Source organism: Mobula birostris, chromosome 9 (genome assembly GCF_030028105.1).
Source record: "Mobula birostris isolate sMobBir1 chromosome 9, sMobBir1.hap1, whole genome shotgun sequence".
Classification (NCBI taxonomy): domain Eukaryota; kingdom Metazoa; phylum Chordata; class Chondrichthyes; order Myliobatiformes; family Myliobatidae; genus Mobula; species Mobula birostris.
The window spans coordinates 84798097-84823823 of NC_092378.1; the positions used below are offsets into that span (position 1 = coordinate 84798097).

General features: G+C 42.3%; 1 protein-coding gene across 4 annotated transcripts in view; it reads left to right on the top strand.

Annotated features, from left to right (window-relative positions):
• The first annotated feature begins 453 nt into the window (after window positions 1–453).
• arhgap17a (Rho GTPase activating protein 17a) overlaps window positions 454–25727 on the top strand; it is a 187307-nt gene continuing 162033 nt past the window's right edge. For 2 of the 4 annotated variants that reach the window (XM_072268331.1, XM_072268332.1), the window contains exon 1: window positions 456–699. In XM_072268331.1, the coding sequence (XP_072124432.1) occupies window positions 647–699 (53 nt within the window). In that variant the 5' untranslated portion in view covers window positions 456–646. Of the gene's footprint in view, window positions 700–25727 lie in introns of all 4 variants that reach the window. The other 2 variants (XM_072268334.1, XM_072268333.1) reach the window with 2 other exon arrangements.

Sequence of the window (25727 nt, forward strand, 5' to 3'; positions counted from 1 at the left end):
CGAAGGCTTCTTTAAGAGGCGGTGCCTCAAGAAGGCGAATTCATCATTAAAGACCCTCACCATTTGGTGCATTACCCCTTTTGCATTACACCATGGGGGAGGTCCAAGAACCTGTAGGCCCACACCTAGTGATTCAGGACCAGCTTCTTCCCGCTCCGCAATCAAATTTCTGAATGGTTCATAAACTCATGAACACTATTTGAACTACTTGTTTCTTTTGTAACTGAGTTTTTTAAATCTCTTTGCTCTGCACGGATGCTGCAAAACAAATCTCACCACATACGTCAGTGATAATAAACCCGATTCACTACTGGGAAGTGATCATTTTATGGCAGTCAGAGCGGGATTGGGGATACCAGCCCCCGTGATTTCTCCTCGCAGCGGCGGGAGAGGGCTGAGATCAGGGTCAGGCGCCGACTTCCCTCACCTACGCCCACGGCCGACGAGGGCCGGAAGTGCAGCGCGGAACTACTTCCGCCGAGCGATGCGCGGCCGATCCTTGTGAGTGCAGGCCCGGGTGGGAGCGGTCGATCTGTGCGCCAAGCGGGGACGGGGGTCCCTGGGCCATGGTGTGTACGGCAGCCCGGGGCCTGAGTGCGGCCACTCTCTGAGCTCGGCTTTGGCGCCGCCACAAGCAGAAAGCATTATGAAGAAGCAATTCAATCGGATGCGGCAGCTGGCAAACCAGACCGTGGGCAGGTGGGTGTTGGGATTCGGTGGTGCTCAGTGGGTAGTCCCGGAAATTCCTCCACTCCCCGTGTTCTCTCCCCGGTGATCCCCCTCCCCTCCCCTCCCCTCCCCTCCCCTCCCCTCTGCCCTCCGGCGTTCCTCCTCCCCTCTGCCCTCCGGCGTTCCCCCTCCCCCTCCCCTCCCCTCCCCTTCCCCTCCCCTCCCCTTCCCCTCCCCTCCCCTTCCCCTCCCCTCCCCTTCCCCTCCCCTCCCCTTCCCCCTCCCCCTCCCCCTCCCCCTCCCCCTCCCCCTCCCCCTCCCCCCTCCCCCTCCCCTTCCCCCTCCCCCTCCCCCTCCCCCTCCCCCTCCCCCTCCCCCTCCCCCTCCCCTTCCCCCTCCCCCTCCCCTTCCCCCTCCCCTTCCCCCTCCCCTCCCCTTCCCCCTCGCTCCCAGGTGTTCTCTCCATCTCCCCTCGCCCTCCTCTACCCTTGCCTTCCCTGGTGTTCACCATCCTGCCCATCTTTCTCTTGGTGGCGCCCTCTGTCTCAACCATCCTCTCCCCTCCCGTTCTTTCCCCGGTGTTCTTCTCTCCTAACTCCCCTCCCCCTCCTACCCTCCCATCTGTGTTCTGCCCGACTTTATTTTCCTATCTTCCTGTGACAGCATGGAGAGCTTGTCCAGTGAGGGTATATGTGTAGAAATGAATTGTGGAACTGTATTCTAAGGTCCCTCTGTTTACCGCCCTCCTCAATGCCCTGTCGCTGATTGTTTACGACCAACCCTGGTGGATCCTCCCAATGTGCAATACCTCACACTTGTCTACATTAAATTCCATCTGCCTTTTTTCCAACTCTGATTCTCTTCCTTGCTGTTCGCTACACCCACAATCTGGTGTTCATTCACCAATTTTCTGATCCACTTTTCCACATTATCATTCAGATCGTTGATATTTTGTACTTTATACTTTATTGTCGCCAAGCAAGTGATACTAGAACGTACAATCATCACAGCGATATTTGATTCTGTGCTTTCTGCTCCCTGGATTACAAATATTAAATATTAAAAATAGTAAAATTTAGTAAATATTAAGTTAAATTATAAATCATAAATAGAAAATAGAAAAATGGAAAGTAAGATAGTGCAAAAAAACTGAGAGGCAGGTCGGGATATTTGGAGGGTACGGCCCAGATCCGGGTTAGGATCCATTCAGCAGTCTTATCACAGTTGGAAAGAAGCTGTTCCCAAATCTGGCCGTACGAGTCTTCAAGCTCCTGAGCCTTCTCCCGGAGGGAAGAGAGATGAAAAGTGTGTTGGCTGGGTGGGTTGTGTCCTTGATTATCCTGGCAGCAATGGACTGAGCACCGATACCTTTGGCACACCACTAGTCTCGGAGTTGCAGCCATCTACAACAACTCTCTTGTTTCTTCTGCGAAGCTAATGTTTATGCCAGTTTGCTACCTCATCTTGAATTGCAGCTTTGAGCAATTCAAGATGAGTTAGTTTGAGTCTGATAGTTTTTCGAGGAAGTTACTAGGAAAGTTGATGAAGGAAAGGCAGTGGATCTTGTCTACATGGACTTTAGCAAGGCTTTTGACAGGGTTCAGTCACTTGGCATTCAGGATGAGGTAGTAAATTGGGCTCAACATTGGCTTTGCTCAGTGGTTGTAGATGGTTGCCTCTGACTGGAAGCCTGTGACTAGTGGAGTGCTGCAGGGATCAGTGCTAGGTCCATTGTTGTTTGTCATCTATGTCACTAATTTGGATAATAACGTGGTAAACTGGATCAACGTATTTGCAGATAACACCATGATTGGGGGTGTAGTGGACAGCAAGGAAGGCTATTATGGCTTGCTGTGGGATGTGGGAAAATGGCAGATGGAATTTAATGCAGACAAGTTCAAGGAGTTGCACTTGGCAGAATAAATCATTGTCGGCCTTGCACAGTAAGGTACTGAGCAGTGCAGTAGAACAAATAGATCTGGGAATACAGATCCAGAATTCCTTGAAAGGTAGCTAGGGTTGTAAAGAAAGTTTTGAGACATTGCCCTTCATAAATCAAAGTATTGGGTACAGGAGTTGGGATGTTTTGTTGAAGTTGTATAAGACATTGATGAAGTTAATTTGGAGTATTGTGTGCAGGTTTGATCACCTATGTACCTATAGGAAATATGTCAATAAGATTGAGAGTATAGAGAAAATTTATAAGGATGTCTCAAGTCTCAGGGGCATGCGTTTTAGAGAAAGGTTCAATAGGTTCGAACTTTATTCCTAGGAGCATGAAGTTGTCAGGGGAGATTTGATAGAGATACAGAACATTATAATGCCTTAGTGATTTCCTTAGCCCTACTCACTGAGGGCTTCTCATGTTATTTTTGCATTTTTCCAAAATCTGCCTCCTGATCTGTTCCTTGGTGTCTCTGCTGTTGGGGGTTATATAGAATACTATATAGAATTTTAGAATGATTTCTCCCTCCTTGTTTCTAATTTCCACCTACATTGACTCAATAGCCAATCCATCCCTCCATGACATCCTCTATTTTTGCAGCTGTGATAATATCCACTATTAGCAATACAACTCCTCCACCTGTTTTACCTCCCTCTATGTTCCTTTTGAAGCATGTAAACCATGGAACATCCAGCAGCCATTCATGCCCTTGTGACAGCTGTAATGGCCACAACATCATATTTGCATGTCCTGACCCATGCTCTAGGTTTATCACCCTTCTTCCTGATATTTTGTGCATTAAAATAGACACACTACCATTGACTGCAGCTTTGCCTTATCAACTGCCTATCCTTTCTCACAGTGTCCTAACATTGCATCTAACCAACTACAGCATCCTCTGACCCATCACTCTGGTTTTCATCCCCAAAATTTAAACCCTCCCCAACAGCTCTAGCATATCTGCCCGCAAGGATATTGAGCCCCCTCACGTTCATGTGTAACCTGTCCTTTAAGGTCATGCCTTCCCCAGGTGAGATCCCAATGTGAAATCCCAAGAGACAAATTTGAAATCCTGTCCCCACACCAATTCATCCATTTATATGCCACATCATCCTATTCTTACCCTCACTGGCTTGCAGCACAGGCTGTAATGCAGTACCCTTGAGGTACTGCCTGTGAGCTTCCTACGTATCTCTCTTCTTGACTTCATTCCTTTTCTTACCCATGTCATTGCTACGAATATGTACCACAACTTCAGGTTGCTCACCATCCTCCTTTAGAATGCTGTGCACCCAATCGGCGATGTATCTGACTCTGGCATCTGGGAGACAACACACCATTTGGGTATCTCTTTCACATCCACAGAATCTCTTGTCTACTCCCCAACATACTGTACTCCTCTTCCCCCCCTTCCCTTTTGAGCCACAGAGCCAGAGACCTGATCACACTGCTCAGCCCTGCCCAGTAGTATTGAGAGTGATGTACCTGTCACTGAGGGGATGGTCACAGCTGGATGCTCTTGACACAGATGTAGTTTTCAGGGAGACTGATACATCCCACATCTGACATGAAAAAGACACAACTGACCCTGGATCAAATATTTGCTAATCTCAATTAGGCACTAAAGAAAGAAATTTACCAACAGCTTACTTTAGCTTCCAACTCTTATTGCCAAAGCCTCATGCTCTCCACTCCAACACTGGCCTACTCACACTATGGCTGCTCCACTTTTATAGGCTGATAAAATAGTGATACCTCTAGCCTTGTGAAATGCTCCAAAATACCCCACTTATGATTTAAATCTCATGCTCACTCACCCCCAAACAGGCAACGGCTTGTTGAAAGGTGGAAGTGGAACCTCAGGGAGAGCTTCTTCACTGGGGTAGTGAGAGTGTGGAATGAGCTTGCCAGCAGAAGTGGTGAGTGCAGGTTCGATTGCAACGTTTGAGAAGTTTGGATAAGTACTTGGCATGTACTAGAAGGTCCCAAAGGCCTATTCTAAAGTGTTGTGCTCTCTGACTCGACTTGGTAAAATTTTAAAATCTTTTCCCCACTTTTTTTCCCATGTTATCATGTAATTCTCAAAAAGGGATGACTAAAAGTGTGCCCAGTTTTCTAAGTGCACTCTTACCAATGACTTACACAACTGCAACATAATGTCCCAACTCTTACACGCAATGCTTTAACTGAAGGCCAGTGTGCTTAGTGCTTTTTTCATCTCCATGTCTACCTGTGGCGTGACTTTCAATGAACTATCCACTTGTACTCCCCAGTAGCTCTGTTCCATGGCACTCCCCAGTGTCCCAACCATTCAATTTATCAGTCCTGCGCAGGTTTGACTTACCAGAATGCATCATCTCACACTTGTCTGTGTTGAAATCCATTTGCTATTCCTTGGCTCACTTTCCTAACTGATCAAGATCGCCAGTAATCTCTGAAAACTTTTTTCACTGGCAACCACATCTCTGTCATTTTATGTCATCCACAATCTGATTAAGCTTTGTGCATTTGCGTGGAGGTAACTTGTAGAAATAAGCATAAGACCATAAGACATAGAAGCAAAATTAGGTCATTCAGTCCACTGAGTCTTCATCATGGCTGATCGCTGATCCCAGATCCCACTCAATTCCATACATCTGCCTTTTTGCCATAACCTTTGGTGCCCTGACTGATCAGAAAACTATCAATTTCCATTTTAAATATACCCACAGTCTTGCCCTCCACAGCTTCTGTGGCAGAGCATTCCACAGATTCACTCCTCTGGCTAAAAAAAAGTTCCTCCTTACCTCTGTTCTAAAGGGTCACCCCTTAATTTTGAGGCTGTGCCCTCTAGTTCTGGACACCTCCACCAGAGGAAACATCCTCTCCACATCAACTTTATCTAGTCTTTTCAACATTCGGTAGGTTTCAATGTGATCCCCACACAATCTTCTAAATTCCAGTGAGTACAGGCTGCCAAACACTCCTCATATGTTAACCCTTTCATTCCTGAAAGCATCCTCGTGAAAACAACTTTAGACTCTCTCTGATTCTTTCTGAGATCTGGGGCCCAAAACTGTTGACAATACTCCAATTTCAGCCTGACAAGTGTCTTATAAAGCCTCAGCATTATCTCTGTGCTTTTATATTCTATTTCCCTTGAAATGAATGCCAACATTGCATTTGCCTGCTTGACCACAGACTGCACCAGTAAATTAACCTTCTGGGAGTCTTCCATGAGGACTCCTAATTTCCTCTGCACCTCTGATGTTTGAATTTAGATAATCGTCTGCTCTTTCATTCTTTTTACCAAAATACATTATCATACGTTTTCCAACTCTGTATTCCATCTGCCACTCTTTTGCCCATTCTTACAGTTTGTCTAAGTCGTTCTGTAATCACATTGCTTCCTTAGCACCCCTCCACCTACCTTTGTATCATCTGCAAACTTTGCCACAAAGCCATCAATTCTGTTATCTAATTATTGACAAACATTGTGAAAAATAGCGGTCCCAATGCTGACCCCTGAGGAACACCACTAGTCACTGCAGCCAACTGGAAAAGGCCTCCTTTATTCCCACTTACTGCCTCCTGACTGTCAGCCATTTCTCTATCCATGCCAGTATCTCTCCTGTAATGCTATAGGATTTTATCTTGTTAAGCAGCCTCGTGTGGCACCTTAGCAAGTGCCTTCTGAAAATCCAAGTAAATGACATCCACTGCCTCTCCTTTGTCCACCCTGCTTGTTACTTCCTTGAAAATCTCTTAACAGATTTGTCAGACAGGATTTCCCTTTGACTGATTTTGACTTAAATCATTAGTCTCCAAGTACCCAGAAAGCTCATCCCTAATAAAACACTCCAACACTTTCCCAAACACAGGGGTTAGGCTAACTGGCCTATAATTTCCTTCCTTTTGTCTTCCTCCCTTAAAGAGTGGAGTGACATTTGCAATTTTCCAGTCCTCTGGACCATGCAAGAATCAAGTGAATCTTGAAAGATCATGACCAATGATTCTGCTATCCCTTCAGCAACCTCTTTTAGCACTAGGAGGTAGTCCATCTGGTCCAGGTGACTTATCCACCTTAAGACCTTTCAGTTTGTCGGGCACTTTTTCCTTTATAATAGCAATGGCACTCACTCCTGCTCCCTGACACTCATGGACCTCTGACATACTGCTAGTGTCTTCCACAATGAAGACTGGTAGAAAGTACTTATTAAGTTCATCTGCCATTTTTTTTGTTCCCCATTACTACCTCACCAGCATCATTTTCCAGTGGTCCAGTGTCAACTCTGACCTCCCTTTTACTCTTCATTTAACTGAAAAATCTTTTAGTATCCTGTTTTATATTATTGGCTAGTTTGCCCTCATATTTCATCTTTTCTCTCCTTATGGCTTTTTAGTTGCCTTTTGTTGGAGTTAAAAATTTCCCAATCATCCAACTTCCCAGTCACTTTTGCTACATTGTATGCCCTTTCCTTTGCTTTTATGCAGTCATTAACTTCCCTTGTCAGCCACGGTGGCCTACCCCTGCCATTTGAGAACTTCCTCTGTGGGACATATCTATCCTGAGCCACGTGAACTATTCCCAGAAACTTAAGCTATATCTGCTCTACCATCATCTCCACCAGCATCCCCCTCCAATCCACCTGGGCAAGCTCCTCTCTCATGCTTCTGTAATTCCCTTTATTCCATTGTGACACTAATACATCTGACTCATTCTTCTCCCTATCAAATTGCAGTATGATCTTTCAGTTTTAATAGATTAGTAGAATAGCTGTGTACACAAAAAACACTGATTTTTTTTTGGATGACAACTTTCTGTCTGGCAAATCAAATTTTAGAATGGTTTGGAAGAATCAGAACACGTCACAGATATAAGCTACCAAGACTGTTTTAATGATTACGAGGACACCTCCTGCCCAGTGTGATTTTAGGAGACTGCTTCTGAGTAAATGATAAAGGGTATGTCTTATGGAAGCCCCGAATCATTAATTGATAGGTTTGATTTATATAGCTATTTATATACAATTGTGCAATGTTTGGAAGATGACAAATTGTGTCAGCTGAAAGATGTGGCGAGAAATTTTATGCACTTCTGAAGCCACAGACAGCTTCAGTTTTTCTTGTGGTATGACAGATGCTCGAGATTCACAAAGATTTGGGGTTAATAGACAATAGGTGCAGGAGTAGGCCATTCAGCCCTTCAAGCCAGCACTGCCATTCACTGTGATCATGGCTGATCATCCACAATCAGTACCCCGTTCCTGCCTTCTCCCCATATCCCTTGACTTCGCTATCATTAAGAGCTCTATCTAACTCTTTCTTGAAAGCATCCAGAGAATTGGCCTCCACTGCCTTCTGAGGCAGAGCATTCCACAGATCCACAACTCTCTGGGTGAAAAAGTTTTTCCTCAACTCCGTTCTAAATGGCCTACCCCTTATTCTCAAATTGGGGCCTCTGGTTCTGGACTCCCCCAACATCGGGAACATGTTTCCTGCCTCTAACATGTCCAATCCCTTAGTAATCTCATATGTTTTAATCAGATCCCCTCTCATCCTTCTAAATTCCAGTGTATACAAGCCCAGTCGCTTCAATCTTTCAACATATGACAGTCCCGCCATCCTGGGAATTAACCTCGTGAACCTCCGCTGCACTCCCTCAATAGCAAGAATGTCCTTCCTCAAATTTGGAGACCAAAACTGTACACAGTACTCCAGGTGTGGTCTCACCAGGGCCCTGTACAACTGCAGAAGGATCTCTTTGCTCCTATACTCAACTCCCCCTTGTTATGAAGGCCAACATGCCATTAGCTTCATTGCCTGCTGTACCTGCACGCTTACTTTCAGTGACTGATGAGCAAGGACACCTAGATCTCGTTGTACTTCCCCCTTTCCTAACTTGACACCATTCAAATAGTAATCTGCCTTCCTGTTCCTGCCACCAAAGTGGATAACTTCACATTTATTCACATTAAACTGCATCTGCCCACTCACCCAACCTGTCCAAGTCATCCTGCATTATCTCAACATCCTCCGGACATTTCACACTGCCACCCAGCTTTGTGTCATCTGCAAATTTGCTAATGTTACTTTTAATCCCTTCATCTAAATCATTAATGTATATTGTAAATAGCTGCGGTCCCAGCACCGAGCCTTGCGGTACCCCACTAGTCACCGCCTACCATTCTGAAAGGGACCTGCTAATCCCTACTCTTTGTTTCCTGTCTGCCAACCAATTTTCTGTCCATGTCAGTACCCTGCCCCCAATACTATGTGCTCTAATTTTGCCTACTAATGGCATTCTGGTATTATTTCATCAGTGAGCATTTGAAATGGGGAAAAACAGAATTTGCTCCATCAGTGACAAGAGCATTAATAGGATTCTGGTTACTTGGGGACACATCCGGACCAGTACATTTTGGTCCAATTAAGCAGCTGCCCCATTTAGCCCAAGCTTCATGGAAATACTTAAAGAGGTATAAAAAAAAGATGAACTGTGTCGCAAGTGTATGTATTTCAATGAAATGCAGAATAAACTTGAGCACTACCAAAATCACTAATGCACTATAAAACTGTGTATTCATTCCTAATAGTTATCAACAGAAGAATTCATTCTTTTGATTGACTGTAGATGAACAGTGTAGACACCTAGTGCAGGTGGTGGACTGCCTTCTGACAGTGTTTTGGATGATAGCATCCTTCAGATCTTCATTTTATGTGTAACATTGAAGATGACTATTGATACCTTCAAATTCTTTGTGGTGTTCAATTTGTTGAAGTAGTGAAATTGTTTCATTTTCACTCCCAGCCGTGTCTGGCATCTCCAAGCCTGAATGTTTGAAACCGCAGTGAGCAAAACTATTCTGAATTGTTTTACTGTTTATTACTTGCCAACTATCAGTAACAAAAATCACTGCTTTTTAAACACAAGCACGCAAGTGATGCATTTTAAAACCTGCCTGCTCCAAGCATGGTGTACTGTCTCGTGGCTACATGGCGTGCACGCAACTGACGCTAGTAGAAAATATTCAGCAACAGTCGCCTTCCCCAATTAAGCGGCATAGTGTCCCAAATAAACTAAGGGAATTCTGGCTATTTTCTCGGTTTGTTTTTGTTCCAAATAAGCAGCTGCCCCTGATTGATCAATGGCACATTAACTGATGACCCATTAACCAGAATCTACTGTAAAATCGTGACCAAGAGGAACAACTTATAACTGGTTGGCAAAGGAGCTAGTTCTTCACATGTGAATGTCATTGTCTCCATTGTCAATTTCAAATATGTGTAGAAGAAAAGTATATTGAGTGAGTTTTGTAAAGGGTCAAACAGAAGTGCTCAATCAGTTGCTTCTGGAGACAAAAGTCTTTTCCTGCATCAGAAAATTTGTAAGCCACCGGAAGATATTTACTGGCTTTGTAATCTTGTTTTTTCTTAATGTGTATCTGAATGTCAGAATATTTGAATTGACGGAAAGGGAAATATTTGACCTTGTCAGCTGAATCATGACTTTTTGGATGACATTGAAACTGTTCTTTTCCCAGCTGCAGCAAGATCTTTTGCCTTTCTACCTGCCAACAGGTGTTTACTGATCATTTGTGTCTCGGGCCTTTGTACTGAATTTGATATTATTTGAGCAGAACTTCTTAGACTTTAGTGGAAATGTAAAAAAAACCTTGATAATTCTCTGACCGGTTTTCAGCTGACCCAGATGTGAAATTCAGTTTTCAATGTGAACTCATCAACTAGCAAAGTTCTGCAGCAAAAGGTATGGAGATCTTTCAGCCTCAAATCTTCAGGAAAGTTTGCAGAGAGCCATGATGTTTACTTTGTGGCAGCATATTTATTTGCAAGCATGCCTTTTCTCCATTGAGTCTCAACAGATCAAAATATTACTAATGCCTGCATTGTTTTTGAGAAAATAAATAGCTCTACAGGTGTGCCTGATCTTTTGCACATCACCCACCCTCAGTATCAACTGCTTATATTTCACATGATGAGGAGGAAATTGTTGTTCCATTGGCACGTTACAATTTCTCAGATACTGGTCGCCTTCCAGCAGTCATATAGTTCCGCATACTTCCAAGTATGAATGCAAATGGCAAGCATTAATATCGCTCTTTGATCAGGGAGTCCTCAGAGCCAAATCTGGTCTGATACCCGTGAGCATTTGCTGGTAGGACTTAATTGGGCACTTGAAGATTATAGCGAAAGCCTTCAAAAGATAGCTGGATAAGTATTCCAAATTAATTGTTGGCTGTATGGTGAAGGCAAGAGATGAGGACTAGCTGGATTGTTCTTCTATGGAACTAGTGCAGACCAAATTTAAGATGGGCAATCTGTGATCAGGTGTGAGTGTAAAATGACTTTGTATTTTTTTCCCCAGATCATTCCTCATTTGTGCAGTGAATATTGTACCTGCAACATGGTTTCTGATGTTATACCTATATTCATTTTCTCAGTGCAAAAAAGAGCACTGCTCCAAATCTTTTGGTGCTTGGAAGCTTTTGGCCAATGCCTCTACAACTTAGCTTCTTCAGTAACCCATCCTATTCAGGCCATGGGATTTACAGTTATAAGAAGTTGTTCATGAACTCTTTCCAATTACGTGGTTTGCTGCATTAATTGCTAATAAAATGTAATCTGATCTTCACCTATGTCACAATAATAGACAAACACAATTAGCCTGAACTAATAACATACAAACATTTGTACTTCTTGTCATCAATACCGAGTACGCCATTTAACTAATCACAGTCTAGGTTCAAAAAAGTATGTAACCCTCTGGGGTAAAGCCTTCTACAAAAGCTATTTGGAGTCAGGTGTTCCAATCATTAAGATGAGATTGGAGGAGTGAGTTGTAGAAGTGCCCTGCCCTATATAAAAAAAAAGACACACTAAGTCAGGTTACTGACAGCCTGCTCTTATGAAGAAAGATCTGTTTATGTGCACCATGCCTCGATTAACTTTCAGAAGACCTTAGAAGAAGAATTGTAGAGATGCATGACTGGACAAGGCTACAAAAGCATTTCTAAAGATTTCAATGTCCATTAGTCCACAGTAAGAGAAATTGTCTACAAATGGAGGGAATTCAGTACTGTTGCTACTCTCCCTGGGAGTGGGCATCTTGCAAAGATCATGCCAAGAGCATAATGTGCAATGCTGAAGGAGGTGAAAAAGAATCCAAAGGTAACAGCAAAAGAGATGCAGAAATCTCTAGAACTTGCTAAAGTCTCTGTTCATGTGTCCACTATAAGAAAAACATTGAACAAGAATGGTGTTCATGGAAGAAGAACACAGAGGAAACCACTGCTTTTCAACAAAACATTGCTGCACGTCTCAAGTTTGCAAAAGACCACCTGGATGTTCCACACCACTTCTGAGACAATGTTCTGTGGACAGATGAGACCAAACTTTTTGGCAGAAATGCACACCTTTTAACTGTCGTTCATTCCTTGGGGCACTTTTCTGTTTTCATGAATGTTTGCAAAGAAAAAGTATTTCAGGGTGTATATTGTATACATTTCGCCGACATTAAATTTGACTTTTGAATGTTTGGAGGGAAAAGGGCACTGTACACCAACACCAAAACCTCATCTCAACTGAGAAGCATGGTGGAAGGAGCATCATGGTTTGGGCTGATTTGCTGTGACAGCTTGCAATTATTGGGAATAATGAAATCAGTATCGTATTAAGACATTTTACAGGTGAATGTCAGGGTAGCAGTCCGTCACCTGAAGCTTAATGAAAGTTGGATGATGCGACAATTCAGTGATCAGAAACACGAGTAGATCAACAGCAGAATGGTTTAATGAGTAAATTCATGTTTTGGAATGGCCAAGCCCGAGTCCAGACCTTTACTCAATTGAGATGCTGTGGCATAACCTGCAGATGGCTATTCATGCAGAGTGCCCCAGAAATACTGATGAACTGAAGCAATTTTGTATGGAGGAATGGTCTAAAATTCTTCCTTGCCTTTGTGCACGTCTGATCAGCAGCGACAGTAAACGTGGCGGATGTTATTGCTGCTCAAGGAGGTTCAACAGTTATTAAATACGAGGGTTGGCATACTTTTTTCTAGCCTGGACTGTGAATGATTAAACAATATGTTCAATGAAACATACAATTGTTTGTTATTAGTTTCGGCAGATTGTGCTTGTCTGTTGTTGTGACTTAGATGAAGATCAGACCACATTTTATGAATAATTAATGCAATAAACCAGGTAATTACAAAGGGTTCACAAACTTTTTCTTGCATCGATCCTTAAGCATCTTGCATCAATTTTTAAGCCATAAAAATTGCTGCACCTGCCTTTGCTGAGGTCACAACAATATTCACAACTCTGCAGGGGTTGGTGTTGGGACTGATTTTTATGCTGTATGTCAGTGATTTAGATGATGGAATAAATGGCTTTATTTCCAAGTTTACAGATGGTTAGAAGATTGGTGGAGGGGCAGGCAGAGTCGATGAAACAGGTAGGCTGCAGAAGGACTTAGACAGATTAGGAGAATGGGCAAGAAAGTGGCAAATGAAATACAGTGTTGGAAAATGCATGGTCATGTACTTCGATAGTAGAAATAAATGTGCAGACTATTTTCTAAACGGAGAGAAAATCCAAAAATCTGAGCTGCAAAGAGACTTGGAAGTCCTTGTGCCGAATACACTAAAGGTTGATTTGCAGGTAGAGTTGGTGGTGAGGAAGGCTAACGCAATGTTGGCATTCATTTCAAGAGGTCTCAAATATAAGAGCAGGGATGTGGTGCTAAGGCTTTATAAAGCACTGTTGAGGCCTCACCTTGGGTATTGTGAACAGTTTTGAGCTCCCAATCTAAGAAAAGATGTGTTGATGTTAGAGAAAGTTCAGAGGAGGTTCACAAGGATGATTCTGGGAACGAAAGGGTTACCATACAAGGAATGTTGATAGCACTGGGTGAGTACTCGCTGGAATTTAGAAGGGTGAGGGAGAATCTCATTGAAAGCTTTCATATGCTGAAAGACCTAGACAGAGTAGATGTGGAAAGGATGTTTCCAATGGGGGGGTCCAGGACAAGGAGGCATAGCTTCGGGATAGAGGGGTGCCCATTTAAAACAGAGGTGCGGAGAAATTTCTTTTGCCAGCAGGTGGTGAATTTGTGGAATTTATTACCACAGGCACCTGTGGAGGCCGAGTTATGATAGATTCTTGATTGGACGCTGTATCAAAGGTTACGAGGAGAAGGCGAGGGAGTGGGGCTGAAGGGGGTAAAAGATCAGCCATGATTGAATGGTAAAGCAGACTTGATGGGCCAAATGGCCTATTTATGCTCTTAAAAATGTCCCCTTTGGGTAAGATTGATGTATAGAATTCATTTAGTGCCTCCAGTCCGTCCCCCTCCCTCCAGGAGTAAATTTCCGTTTTGGTCTCTGATCAGCACCATGTCTCCTGTCGTCATGCGTACAGGTTATTTTTGGATTTCCTGTGTGAAGCCAGTCATTTTGTATGTATATTTTACCTAACTTGTTTCTCTTTTTTATTTCCTCTCTGAGTATTGTGATCAGCCTCGTTTTCATTTTGTTCCCAACTTTGCATTTCTGTTCTTTGCTCTTCATTTCTTCCCCATTTTACCCCTTTTTTTTGGTTAATGTGGAACTCGGCTTTAATTTTCCTTTTATTCTTCCACATTGAAATACGTGTAGTCTGCTGGAGGGGTTCAATTCAAATTTTGCCAACTGAGCTTTGATTCTAGTTGACCTAAGCTAAATCTGTTCTCATCCTATTTGTATTTACCTTTTCCAATTGACAGTATTTAATAGTTATTCAAACCTTATTATGATCACTGTTTCCTCAGTGTTCTGACATGGATTCTGAATCTGTTGACCCTGAATCATGTCACTTTCGCAAGTCCAGCAAAGTACAGATCAGAAAGCTCTCCTAAATGCACATTAATGCTTCTTATGCCTATGTTATTCTATCACAGTCAATATTTAAATAGTTTCTTCACATTGTCACTCTTGTTATGCGCAGTCAAAATCCCTGCGGAGTTCTGGCAAAGAGCAGCCAGCAAGTTTAGGACTTTATGGAATTGCATGCAAGGTGAGGAATAATTTATAGAAAAATAACCAATTTTAATTTGAGAAGATATTTTTTGTCCATTCTTTTAGCTGTGGGGTTAAACCTACTACTATGTTTTAAAGCCCTTAGCAGTAGTACTATTTCTGTATCCCAGGTTTCTCCATATTGGATTCCATGGGTTACTGTATTTTATTACTGATTAAAAGAGTATATACTGTGGCAATTATGTTATGAAACAAAAGTGTGTATATGAATTTCTACTAAGGAAAGCAGAAGATTTTGTGGTTTGCTGCTCAACTTATCAAGTGGTGGTACTCCCTTCTGATTTGTCACCCAGTGGGGTGAATACAATTGATTGCATCACATTAAGATAATATATAGTAGCAATGTAACCCACCAACATGGTTAGGAGAATGAAACATGTTCACAAGCAGAACTTGCAGATTGTGTGGAGTTAGTACATTCTGTCTGTGAGCCAGTGCTGTGATTTCATCTCCCGTTCCAAAAATGAGCTGATAGATTAATTAGTTCGTTTATTATCATCTCCAGACCACGATGCATCCACAAAACATATATACAGTAAACAGCTCACTGTCCTAGTGACAAGACCCTGGCGGTGGCAGGCAATTCATTTGTCTCTCAGCCTGAGGGAAGAAGCTATTCCCCAGTTTGGAAGTTCCAGTTTGATGCTCCTGTACCTCCTTCCTGACTGTAGTGAGTCAAAGAAATTGTGTGATAGGAGTCCTCATCCCACGATGCTTCGGGCTATTAGTATACGACGAGCCCAGTAACTGTAACAAATGGGGGAAGGGAGACCTTGGTAATCCTGTCGGTGGATTTGCTATCCTTTGTAGAGTCCTGCAGTCCGATGCCTTGTGGATTCTGTTCCACACAATGGTGCAGCCACCAGGACACTCAATGGTGCTCCTGAAGAAAGTAATTAGAATGGGAGCTGGAAGCCTTGCACACCTCAATCTCCTCAGAAAGTGTAGACACTGCCTTCATGATGACTGAGGAACTGTTTGTCCAGGTCAGATCATCCATTATGTGCTTTGTGTTTTTCATTCTCTTCACAGCAGAGCCATTGGTAATCAATTGAGAGTGGGCGACCTGTCCACAATCATCTCTTGTCTTTTCTACGTTGAGACTCAGGTTGTTATTCTCACACCTTTTGACAAACCTCTACCTTATCTCTGTATGCCGACTCATCATTGCTCATAAGGCCAAACACTGTTGTATCATCAGCGACCTAACAATGCCATTTGAGCTGGATTTGGCAGCACAGTCGTGAGTCAGCAGCGAGCTGAGGGCACAGCTGTGGGGGGGATCAGTGCTCAGTGTGATGGTGCTGCCAACTGAGACAGGATAAGGTCCTTCAGTCAAGAAGTAGACCCAACAAGGACAGTTTACATTACCAGCCTCTGAGGGTTGATAGTGTTAAATGCTGAGCTGAAGTCGAACTGGCATATGAGGCATCATTTTCAAGGTGGGAAAGACGGAGTGAAAGGCCACAGCTGTGGCATCATCAGTGTACAGGTTTGAGCAGTAGGCAAACTGGAAAGAGTCCAAATGCGGGTGGAATGTGGGATTTCATATAATCTCACTGCTGCTGCTGCAAATTTCCTCTTGTGCAGTTAAGGAGCATAGCATAAGGATGAAACACGTGAGAGAGAGAGTTTGTGAGAGAGAATATATTGCAGGGTTACAAGGAAATAAAAGAATGAATGGAATAGAAAAAGATTACTTTGCTGGGAGACTAAATAGTATGATCTTGTGCAGCAGTAAGTTACTTTGACCAATGGCTGTTATCTTTATGTTGTTACATCCAAGTGTATCAAGCAATTTAAGATTTATTTTGAATCTGTGATCAGTAAGAATTCAAAAGATCATGAAATATATTACAGCAGAAGTCCACTCAGCCCATCACATCCAGGCCAGCCAATAAACCTGATCCATAGCTCTGAGGCTATTCCACTTGGTGTTTGCCTGGTATTGTTACTCTGTTAGGCAGAAAGTTAAAGACTTATTACTCTTTGAGTGGAACACAACTTCCTTAATTCGCTAGTAACGGTTCTACCACTTGGCTTCATTTTATGTCAGCTTGCCATTGACCTTCTCTGAAAGGGAAGTGGGTCCTATTTCTCAGTCCTGTTTAGACTTTTCATAAAATTTCCCTTCTTCCACAGAAGACATTCCCAGCCTATGAAGACTCTGCCTATGTTTGATATTCTCCAACCCTGGTGATATTCTTACAAATCTCTACTGCATGCTCTCTTGGACCATCATGTCCTTCCTGTAACACGATAACTGAAGCTGTATTCAGGATTCTGTCTGTGACTTAATTGTTTTTTAAATTCATTTTTTGCCTGACTCCCTGCTATTTTATTATGTGCCTTTCCCATAGAAGGCAAGTATTGATGATGCTTTCTGACAACTCATGTCTGTCTGCCCTGCCGTTTTGAGGGGATCTCTGAGTCTACTGCTCTCAGTGTACAGATGTACAAAGTGAAGCAGTGAGTTAAACACCTTCTCAAAAATCATATGAAACAGAGGTTTACTTTTGGATTTTTAATGAGATCTTACTTGTGAAAAGATGTTGAGGTTTCAAGGGTAAAAAAAGAGTGCTTCAAATTGAAGTCCAAATTAACCTGCACAGGAAATGATACAAAAAAAATCTTGTGCAAAGGAAGCGATGTTCCTATGAAACAGACTCGCCTCTAGTGGTCAAAACACTCCCTGCTTGGCATCCATAGGATGTCAGACTTCGATATTAGCAAAAGTCAAATGATCTTTTCAATAAGTCTTTTGGAAAAGGAGGATAGTCTCAGAGACTGGTCTTGAAACAGACCTACTTTACAGTCTTTTACCATTCTCAGTTTGAAAATACTGGCCTTGATGTTCCTGGTGGGGATCAGCAGGAAATGCTGGGCTAGTTCACCAAGAGGAGAGGGTGAGCTGACTAGCTTGGAGCCCTCTTGTGGTATAATCAGCCCAGATGAGATCAGCAGGAACATAGTTCGATTGGCTCTTCTGGATTATATATAGTGGAATTGTTGTGTAGGTTCTTGGAATTTTCAGGCCTTTAAGATCCTGAAGGGAAGAACACCACTGCTCAAGTTTCTCATTGGGGAGTGGGACATCCCAGCCACATGTCTGAGATCAACTCTCTAAATGTGGAGCAGCAAATCCAAGAGGGTCATATAGGCTGTTGATAGCCGATATCACGTTACGACATGTGAAGGGTTTTTCGGTACCAGCAATCCGGAAAGTAAGGTTAGTGATAATGAGGTCTCATCCAAGGCCCAGACTGAGCTGCATAGGAGGGAGGTCCTGTCCAAGATCAAGATTTTGTTGACCTTTGGCCAGATCTTTAGATGGGAAGTGTTTGCATGACCTCACCACTGTCAGATGAGATCTGAGATTAGACTGCACCAACATGTCTTGCACTGCTTTCAGTGTTTCTTCTGCACTAGAAAATGATTTAAGACCATCATTAACATAGGAATGCCTTTCTCTGTACCTCTGTGCTTCAGTAGGAAATTCCTCCTCTCCGTCAATAGCTGTCCTCAGATTGCCACAGCTGGTGAGGGACAGTTACCAAATATATGAATTCCCATGCAGTACTCCAGAATCTCACTGTCCAGATGGAGGTCACGAAACCACAATAATCTGAGGTAGTCTTGATGATCCTGTTGCACTTGGAAGCTGTAGAACAATTGTTTGATGTCTGCCATCACTGTGATGGATTCAGTTCTGAAGCATGTGAAGATCCCGAGCAGACTCTTATTGAGGTCTGGGCCCCACATGAGCACGTTGTTCAGTGATATACGTTTGAACTTCACACTTAAATCAAAGACAATTTGTAGTAAGCAAAAAAGTTGTGCAAATACCAGTTTTCTTTACTGAGATCTGTGGAGTCCCTAACTCAGTACGATTGTTCCTGAAAAGTCTCTGTGAATTCTGCATAATGATCTTTCATTTTGGTTTCTTTCTCAATGTGTGACTCGGGGACATGAGTTGTCAAAGGGTCTGCTCTCTTATCTGGTAGCAGTTGTTGTGGTGAGCGAAAAGAAAGAGGAGCTACCCAACTATTGAACTTGTCTTTACTGAACTCTTGGTTCATGACTTGAAGGAAGATCTCATCTTCAATGTCGATATCAGTTTATAATCATCTTCCAAGTGACAGAACAACAGCTTGCCTTAACCTGGTTGTACAGAGGCAATCTTCTCTTTCATACAGATTCTACTCTTTCAGTGTCTGGAATGGCTTGGGTGCCCATTCTCCAGTGACCTAACAGGTCCAGTCGTTGGGCCTAAGGACCACTGTGCCGATCATTGCACTGTTCACATTATGTGCATTGGTTGTGTTTCTGCCAAGCAATAGGAGAATCTCAGCAGAAGAATCATGTCCTTAAGATGTGAATGACCGCATGCAGCTTTGAATGTTGGGATTTCATCTTGTTATTTGGGAATATAGTCACCCTCAATGAGGATTTATGCAGACAACTTATTGACAACTCTACTGGTTCTTATGGCAACCTCTGATGTTCCAGAACATGCCTTTAGAGTGTGTGGGAAAATAGAACTTTGAATATTAAATGTGTCAAAGAATGTTGATTTTGCCAATAACACGTTGTCCTGATCATCTAATATACCTGCAGTTTTTTTTTGCTCAGGATGTCCTTTTGGGTAGATGTTGACTAGACATATTTTAAAGCAGGATTTGCCTCAGAAGCCCTTCCTGCATAGGGGAAGTAGCTACATTTGATGGATGCTCAGGTGGCTCTCCACCATGCTCTGCTGGGGGTGTGTTGGAAGCAGTACAAACCCAAGGTGCTGGCCCTGAATGAAGGGCTGATATGTGCTGGTCACTGTTGTACTCAGTGCAGTGTATGATAGCTTTGCAGTCTTTTGTTTGGTGCTCTGCTGAAGCACAACATTTGAAACAAATTGAATGCCTTCTTTAGAAAGCATCTTTGGCCTGCAAACGTTTTTTCTCTGAATCATCTGCATTTCTGACAGGCTGCATCACTGTCTGGTATGGAGGGGCTACTGCACAGGACCGAAAGAAGCTGCAGAAGGTTGTAAGTCTAGTCAGCTCCATCTTGGGCACTAGCCTACGAAGCACCCAGGACATCTTTAGAGAGCAGTGTCTCAGAAAGGCAGCATCCATTATTAATGACCTCCAGCACCCAGGGCATGCTCTTTTCTCACTGTTACCATCAGATAGGAGATACAGAAGCCTGAAGGTACACACTTAGTGATTCAGAAACAGCTTCTTCCCCTCTGCCATCCCATTCCTAAATGGACATCGAAGTTTTGGACACTACCTCACTTTTTTTAATATACTGTATTTCTGTTTTTGCACATTCTTTTAAATCTATTCAATATATGTAATTGATTTAGTTTATTATGTTTTATTTTATTTATTATTATTTTTTCTCTCTCTGCTAAATTATGTATTGCATTGAACTGCTGCTGCTAAATTAACAAATTTCAAGTCACATGCCAGTGATAAACCTGATTCTGATTTCCTTAAGGCAGGGTTTCCCAAGCTGGGGTCCATGGACCTTCCTTAATGGTATTGCTCCACGGCATGAAAAAGGTTGTGAATCCCTGCCTTAAGGGGTGAGGTTTCTTATTGGTCTCAGTCCTGGTACGTAACCCTTTTTTTTTGTGGCTTGCTCTTCTGACAACAGATCTACAAGCTCCAGTAGCTTCTGCGCTCTTTGTGTGAGAGTTTTGGAAACTTATTGTGTCTGCTGAAGAGAGATTCTTCGATTGCCTCTGTACAGCATTTGGCTATCCTTTGCCACAGCATTTGCAAACACTTAGCTGAATAGTAATGTGTACTGCTGTAATGCTGCTTGCATGTTGCAGTGACTCCCCACCAAGCCACTTACAGAGAAGCTCTTTGCTAGGTTTGAGACTTGGTCCTTCCACAGCAGTGTGAAAGCTTGACTTCCAGGACAGGTAACTGGCAGACCAGTTGTTGAACATTTTTAGTCCTACCATGACTAGGTCTGAACAAGCCAGATACCAAGCCAGCTGTGGGCATTGTGGAGACTAATTTGATATATGTGTCCAGGGATAGATGGAAGCTGTCTGTCCATGTCTTTGCAAATATTGGGTTTGTACAGGTAGCAACTCTTGTCTGAAGTGTTCGCTGTGATGAAACTGCAGAAGGGGGTGTTGTGGTTCTTTGCTGCTATACACCTTGACTTTTAATACATGGACTACGTGAAAGGCATATGGGGTGTGGACAGCTTCTGCTTAGCACATTGTATTTTTAATAGCTAAAATACGTTTGGACATATTCTTTAGTAAACTGCATTGGCTGTGGTGACAGCAGAGCTTGACAGATTCTGATTGTAGACTCACTGTCTAAATCAGCTGCTGCTTCCATAGATCTTTGCCTCTGCCTAGACAGTGTCAGCTTCATGCTCTTCCTTGAGCACACTTAATCTAGCCTCTACCTGTGTTCTCTCCATATCTATGTGAACTTTCTCCATTTGCATCTCAACTTGGCACTTAATACAAGGTGACGCTTTGGCTGTGTTGCAGACTCATGCTGCAGCTATGTTAGTGTAGATTCTTCAAAGTGTCATGACTTTGTGATCGATGCGCCACATTCTGACCTGGCTTCCAGGTCTTGGTGATTGATGTTGTTTAGGTCAGAATCTGACATTGTCATGTACGGCATTCAGACGCATCGCCAATCTGCAGGCAATGCCTTTGAAGATGAGTTATTTTTACACTCTACTGCCCTCGCAGTGGTGTATACAAAACTATGCAGAGTTAAATACTTTCTCAAAAATCACCCGAGATCGAAACTTTCTTCAAGGTTTTTTAACAAAGATGTTAATTGTGAAAAGATAATTGGACTCCACCCAATCAGTAAACGGGAGCATGAGGAGAAGCGGTGATTTCTCTTAGGTCTGCAGTTGAAGTTTAAAAAGGCAGTGCTTCATGGCAGTTTTCTGAGTTGGACTGTGCCCAATCAGTGAACAAGATTAATTAGAAAGGGCCAATTTTGGTTCTGTCTGTAATGGGAAATGGAATTTTTGGCGCTTGAGGAAAACTGGTGATCTTGTATGTTTATTTGTCCTAGCCTTTCCTTGAGTGGTAAAAGCTTCCGCATGGATGAACACTATTAAACTCATTGCACCCGAGACTTGTCATTGCTGAGAGATTTTTCTGTAGGCTTGTGGGACTGCGGTGATCTTCATGCTCAGCAAGAATGAACTTGGAAATGAAAGTGGCCTCATTTAAAGTTTCACATTGTGAACTGATTTTCATTGTTAGCACTCTTTTATAATGAGTTCTATTTTTGTGCTGTAATCAGGACACTGATGTTACATAGCCATGCTTTTTATTAAGTTTGTTTTTGCTCAGCATAAGAAAACTTTCAATTTCCAGATACAGTTACATTTATATTTCTTCCCCTCATAGATATCAGGTATCAGAACACTTCCATCAAAATATAGACATCACCACAACATCCTATACAAAAGCCCTTATTAGTATAGCAGACAGGTTTACATCTATATACTGCAGAAAAGGTTGCCATGAAAAGTATTTGTTTTTGAGTGTAACATACATGTCAAAAAGTGCAAAGGAATGTATTCCATGATTAATTTACGCCAACCAAAAAGTCCAGAGGCCTTATCGGATATCCAAGTAAAATGTTCTTCCTCGCACAAAAAGTCAGGATGTTAAAAAGTTTTTTTCTGATGTGCATTAATAATACGACTGCTGGGTAAGCCTAAGAGAAAAGACACTGGGTCCAGTTCAAGCTCCATCTTCAGAAATCTTTTCCATTTCATCCAAAATATCACTCCAATATGCCTGAAGTTTGGGACAAGTCCAAAAACAGTGGGTGAAAGTTCCAGTATTTACTTTACATTTAGAACACATTGGAGAAACCCCCATCTTAAATTTCGAGAGATGATCTGGAGTCAGATGGGCTCTATGCAGAATTTTGAGTTGCAATGCTTTAGTTCTGTTACAAACTGAAATCTTCTTTGCATTTTCACAGATGTCTTCCCATGTTTCAGCTGTAATTTCTACTCCCAGCTCTTCCTCCCAGACCCTTCCCAGCTGCTCAGCCTCTCCACAAGAACATTCCCTCAGGATGCTGTAAAAAGTACTAATGGAGACTTCACCCTTAGAACGAAACATTCTCTTTTCTATGTCAGAACTATAGAAATCAGTTAACAATGATGTTTTTTTCTGTATATAATCTCTTATCTGAAAGAAATGACAAAGATCCTTGTTGGGTATGTTAAACTTCTGTACTATTTGACTAAAAGACATCATCGTTCCTTCTTCAAACAATTCTCCTAGATGGAAAATACCCTTAGAAATCCAAAGTTTAAATCCAGAATCCATTATGCCAGGCTGAAAATCTGGAGTGAAGGGTGATATTTTTGCTGCGTTGCCCTCAGTTTGTCGTACCGCCCTCCAAGCCCTGACTGTATTAATTGTTATTGGATTGCGACAATATTCCTTAACTAGTTTCATAGCCATGCTTTAACCTGAGTTGTATTGGTCATTATACTGCTCAAAGTTTTAATTTTCCCACTGTTGGGAATCTTAACTGTTGCTGAAATCGGAGAAGGTGAACTTTGGATGGCCCAGAGAACCTTGGGTCCATGCATCAAATGCACAAAAATGCAATAAAAAAATGCTGGACAGACCATGATACCATGGAAATTGTTTATCAATCAGTTCTATTAGGCTCCTCCCTATTCATCAATAGGAGAGTCTTCAGTTCCCACAATGGACTCATCAAAACCCTCAGAACTTTAGTGGAAACAAGTTATCCTTAGTTCCAAAGGGACTACTAAAGCAGGCTATTATGCTCATTGAGCTGATTTCATTTTTTAATTTGGCCCTTCCACACAACAAGCCCACACTGCCCAATTATACCCATGTGACCAATTAACTTACTAATATCATAGCCTCAATTCTAATCAAAAAGCTCCAAACCTTGGCCTTCTGTACTTTTCCTGCAATTGGATCCTTGACTTCCTCATCAGGAGACCACAGTCAGTGTTGAAAGGATATAACATCTCCTCACTGACAATTGGCACAGGCATACCTTAAGAATGCATGTTTAGTTCACTGCTTCGGAGCAAGAAGGCTGCGAGTGAACGGCTGATTTTCGGAGCCAAGGCAGTTTTTACCACTCAGGGTAAAAGAGAGTTGGACAACTTGAGTGCGATTGAAGTGTTGGAATTGGTTCTAATGCTGAGTACAGAAACGTTTACGAAATAATATCAGAATTTGTGAAACAGATGGGTTACGTGGCTTGAACTGATTTCAATTCAATTACCCTGAATGTATAACTCCATTTCCAAATTGTGAGAAACACAGTTGATTCAGGTTAATTGGATCATCAGTTAATAAGAGCAGCCACTTATTTGGGACACTATGCTGTTTAATTGGGACAGAAAACCATTGCCGAATAGTTTCTAACTAGCGTCATTCGTGCACTTGCATGACAGCTCAACAGAACACAGTGCTTCGAGTGTACATTTTTTAAATAGCATCAGTTGCCTGTGTTTGTGTTTAAGAAGCAGTGATTTTTGTCACTGATAGTTGGCGAGAAATGAGCAGTAAGACAATTCATAACTGTTCTGCTCACCACGGTTTCAAGCATTCAGGCTTGGAGTTGCCAGAAATTGCTAGGAGTGAAAAATGAAACAATTACACTACTTCAACACGTTAGAAGCTATAGAGCATTTGAAGCTATCAACAATCATCTTGAATGTTCAAATGAAAGTGAAAATTTGGAGGATGCATCATCAAATGCTTTGCAAAAAGGCAGTCCATTATCTGCACTAGGTGTCTGTACTGATTTTTTCATTTACAATCAAAAGAAAGTGACGTGGATGAATTCCTCTATCAATAAGGATTAGAAACCAATACACAATTTTATAGTACTGCAGTAGTATTGGTAGTGTTCTAGTTTGTGTATTTCATAATTTGTTACTCAGTTTGTCTTTTTTATACCTTTTTAACTATTTCTCTACTGCCCTTGCAGTATATTGTGTAAAACGCTAGGCAGGGAGTTAAGCACTTTCTCAAAAATCACTCAAGCCAGTAGATTTCTTCAGGGTTTTTAATGAGAAAACTTTGAGAAACTGAGAAAGTTAAGTGAAACACATATTAGAGTCAATACAGAGTTCCCACCCCTCCCCCCAACTTCATTCTTCAAAACTCCAGTAAATACGGGCCATAAGGGGTTGAGTGGAATCTAGGATCAGCCATGATGGAATGGCGGAGCAGACTTGATGGTCTGAATGGCCTTATTCTGCTCCTATGTCTTTTATGCTCCTCATATGTTAACCCTTTCATTCCTGGGATCATTCTCATGAACCTTCTCTGGACACTCTTCAATGCCAGCATGTCTTTTCTTTGAACTGCTCACAATACTCCAAGTACGGTCTGACTAGAGCCTTATTAAGCCTTATCAAGCCTTATCATTGCATCCTTGTTTTTGTATTCTTGTCTTCTTAAAATAAATACTAGCATTGCATTTGCCTTCCTTACTACTGGCTTAACCTGCAAGTTAAACTTTAGAGAATCCTTCATGAGGACTCCCAAGACCCTTTGCACCTCTGATTTTTGAATTTTCTTCCCACTTAGAAAATAGTCTGTTTTTATTCTTTCCACCAAATTGCATGCCTGTACACTTCCCTACACTATATTCCATCTGCTAAATCTTTGCTCATTCTCCCAATCTGTCTAAGTCCTGCACTTGCCCTGCTTCCTCAACACTATCAGCCCCTCCAACCATCTTTGAATTGTCTGCAAACTTGGGCGCGAAACCATTAATTCCGTCATGCAAATCACTGACTTTAACATGAAAGGAAGCAGTCCCAACAAGGACACCTGTGGCACACCGCTAATCACTGGCAGCTAACCATAAAAGGCCTTCTATACTCTCACACTCTGCCTCTTGCCAGTCTCTCAATCTTCTATCCATGCTAGTATCTTTCCTGTGATACCATGGGCTTTTATCTTGTTAAGCAGCCTCATGTGTGGCACCATGTCAAAGGCCTCCTGAAAATCCA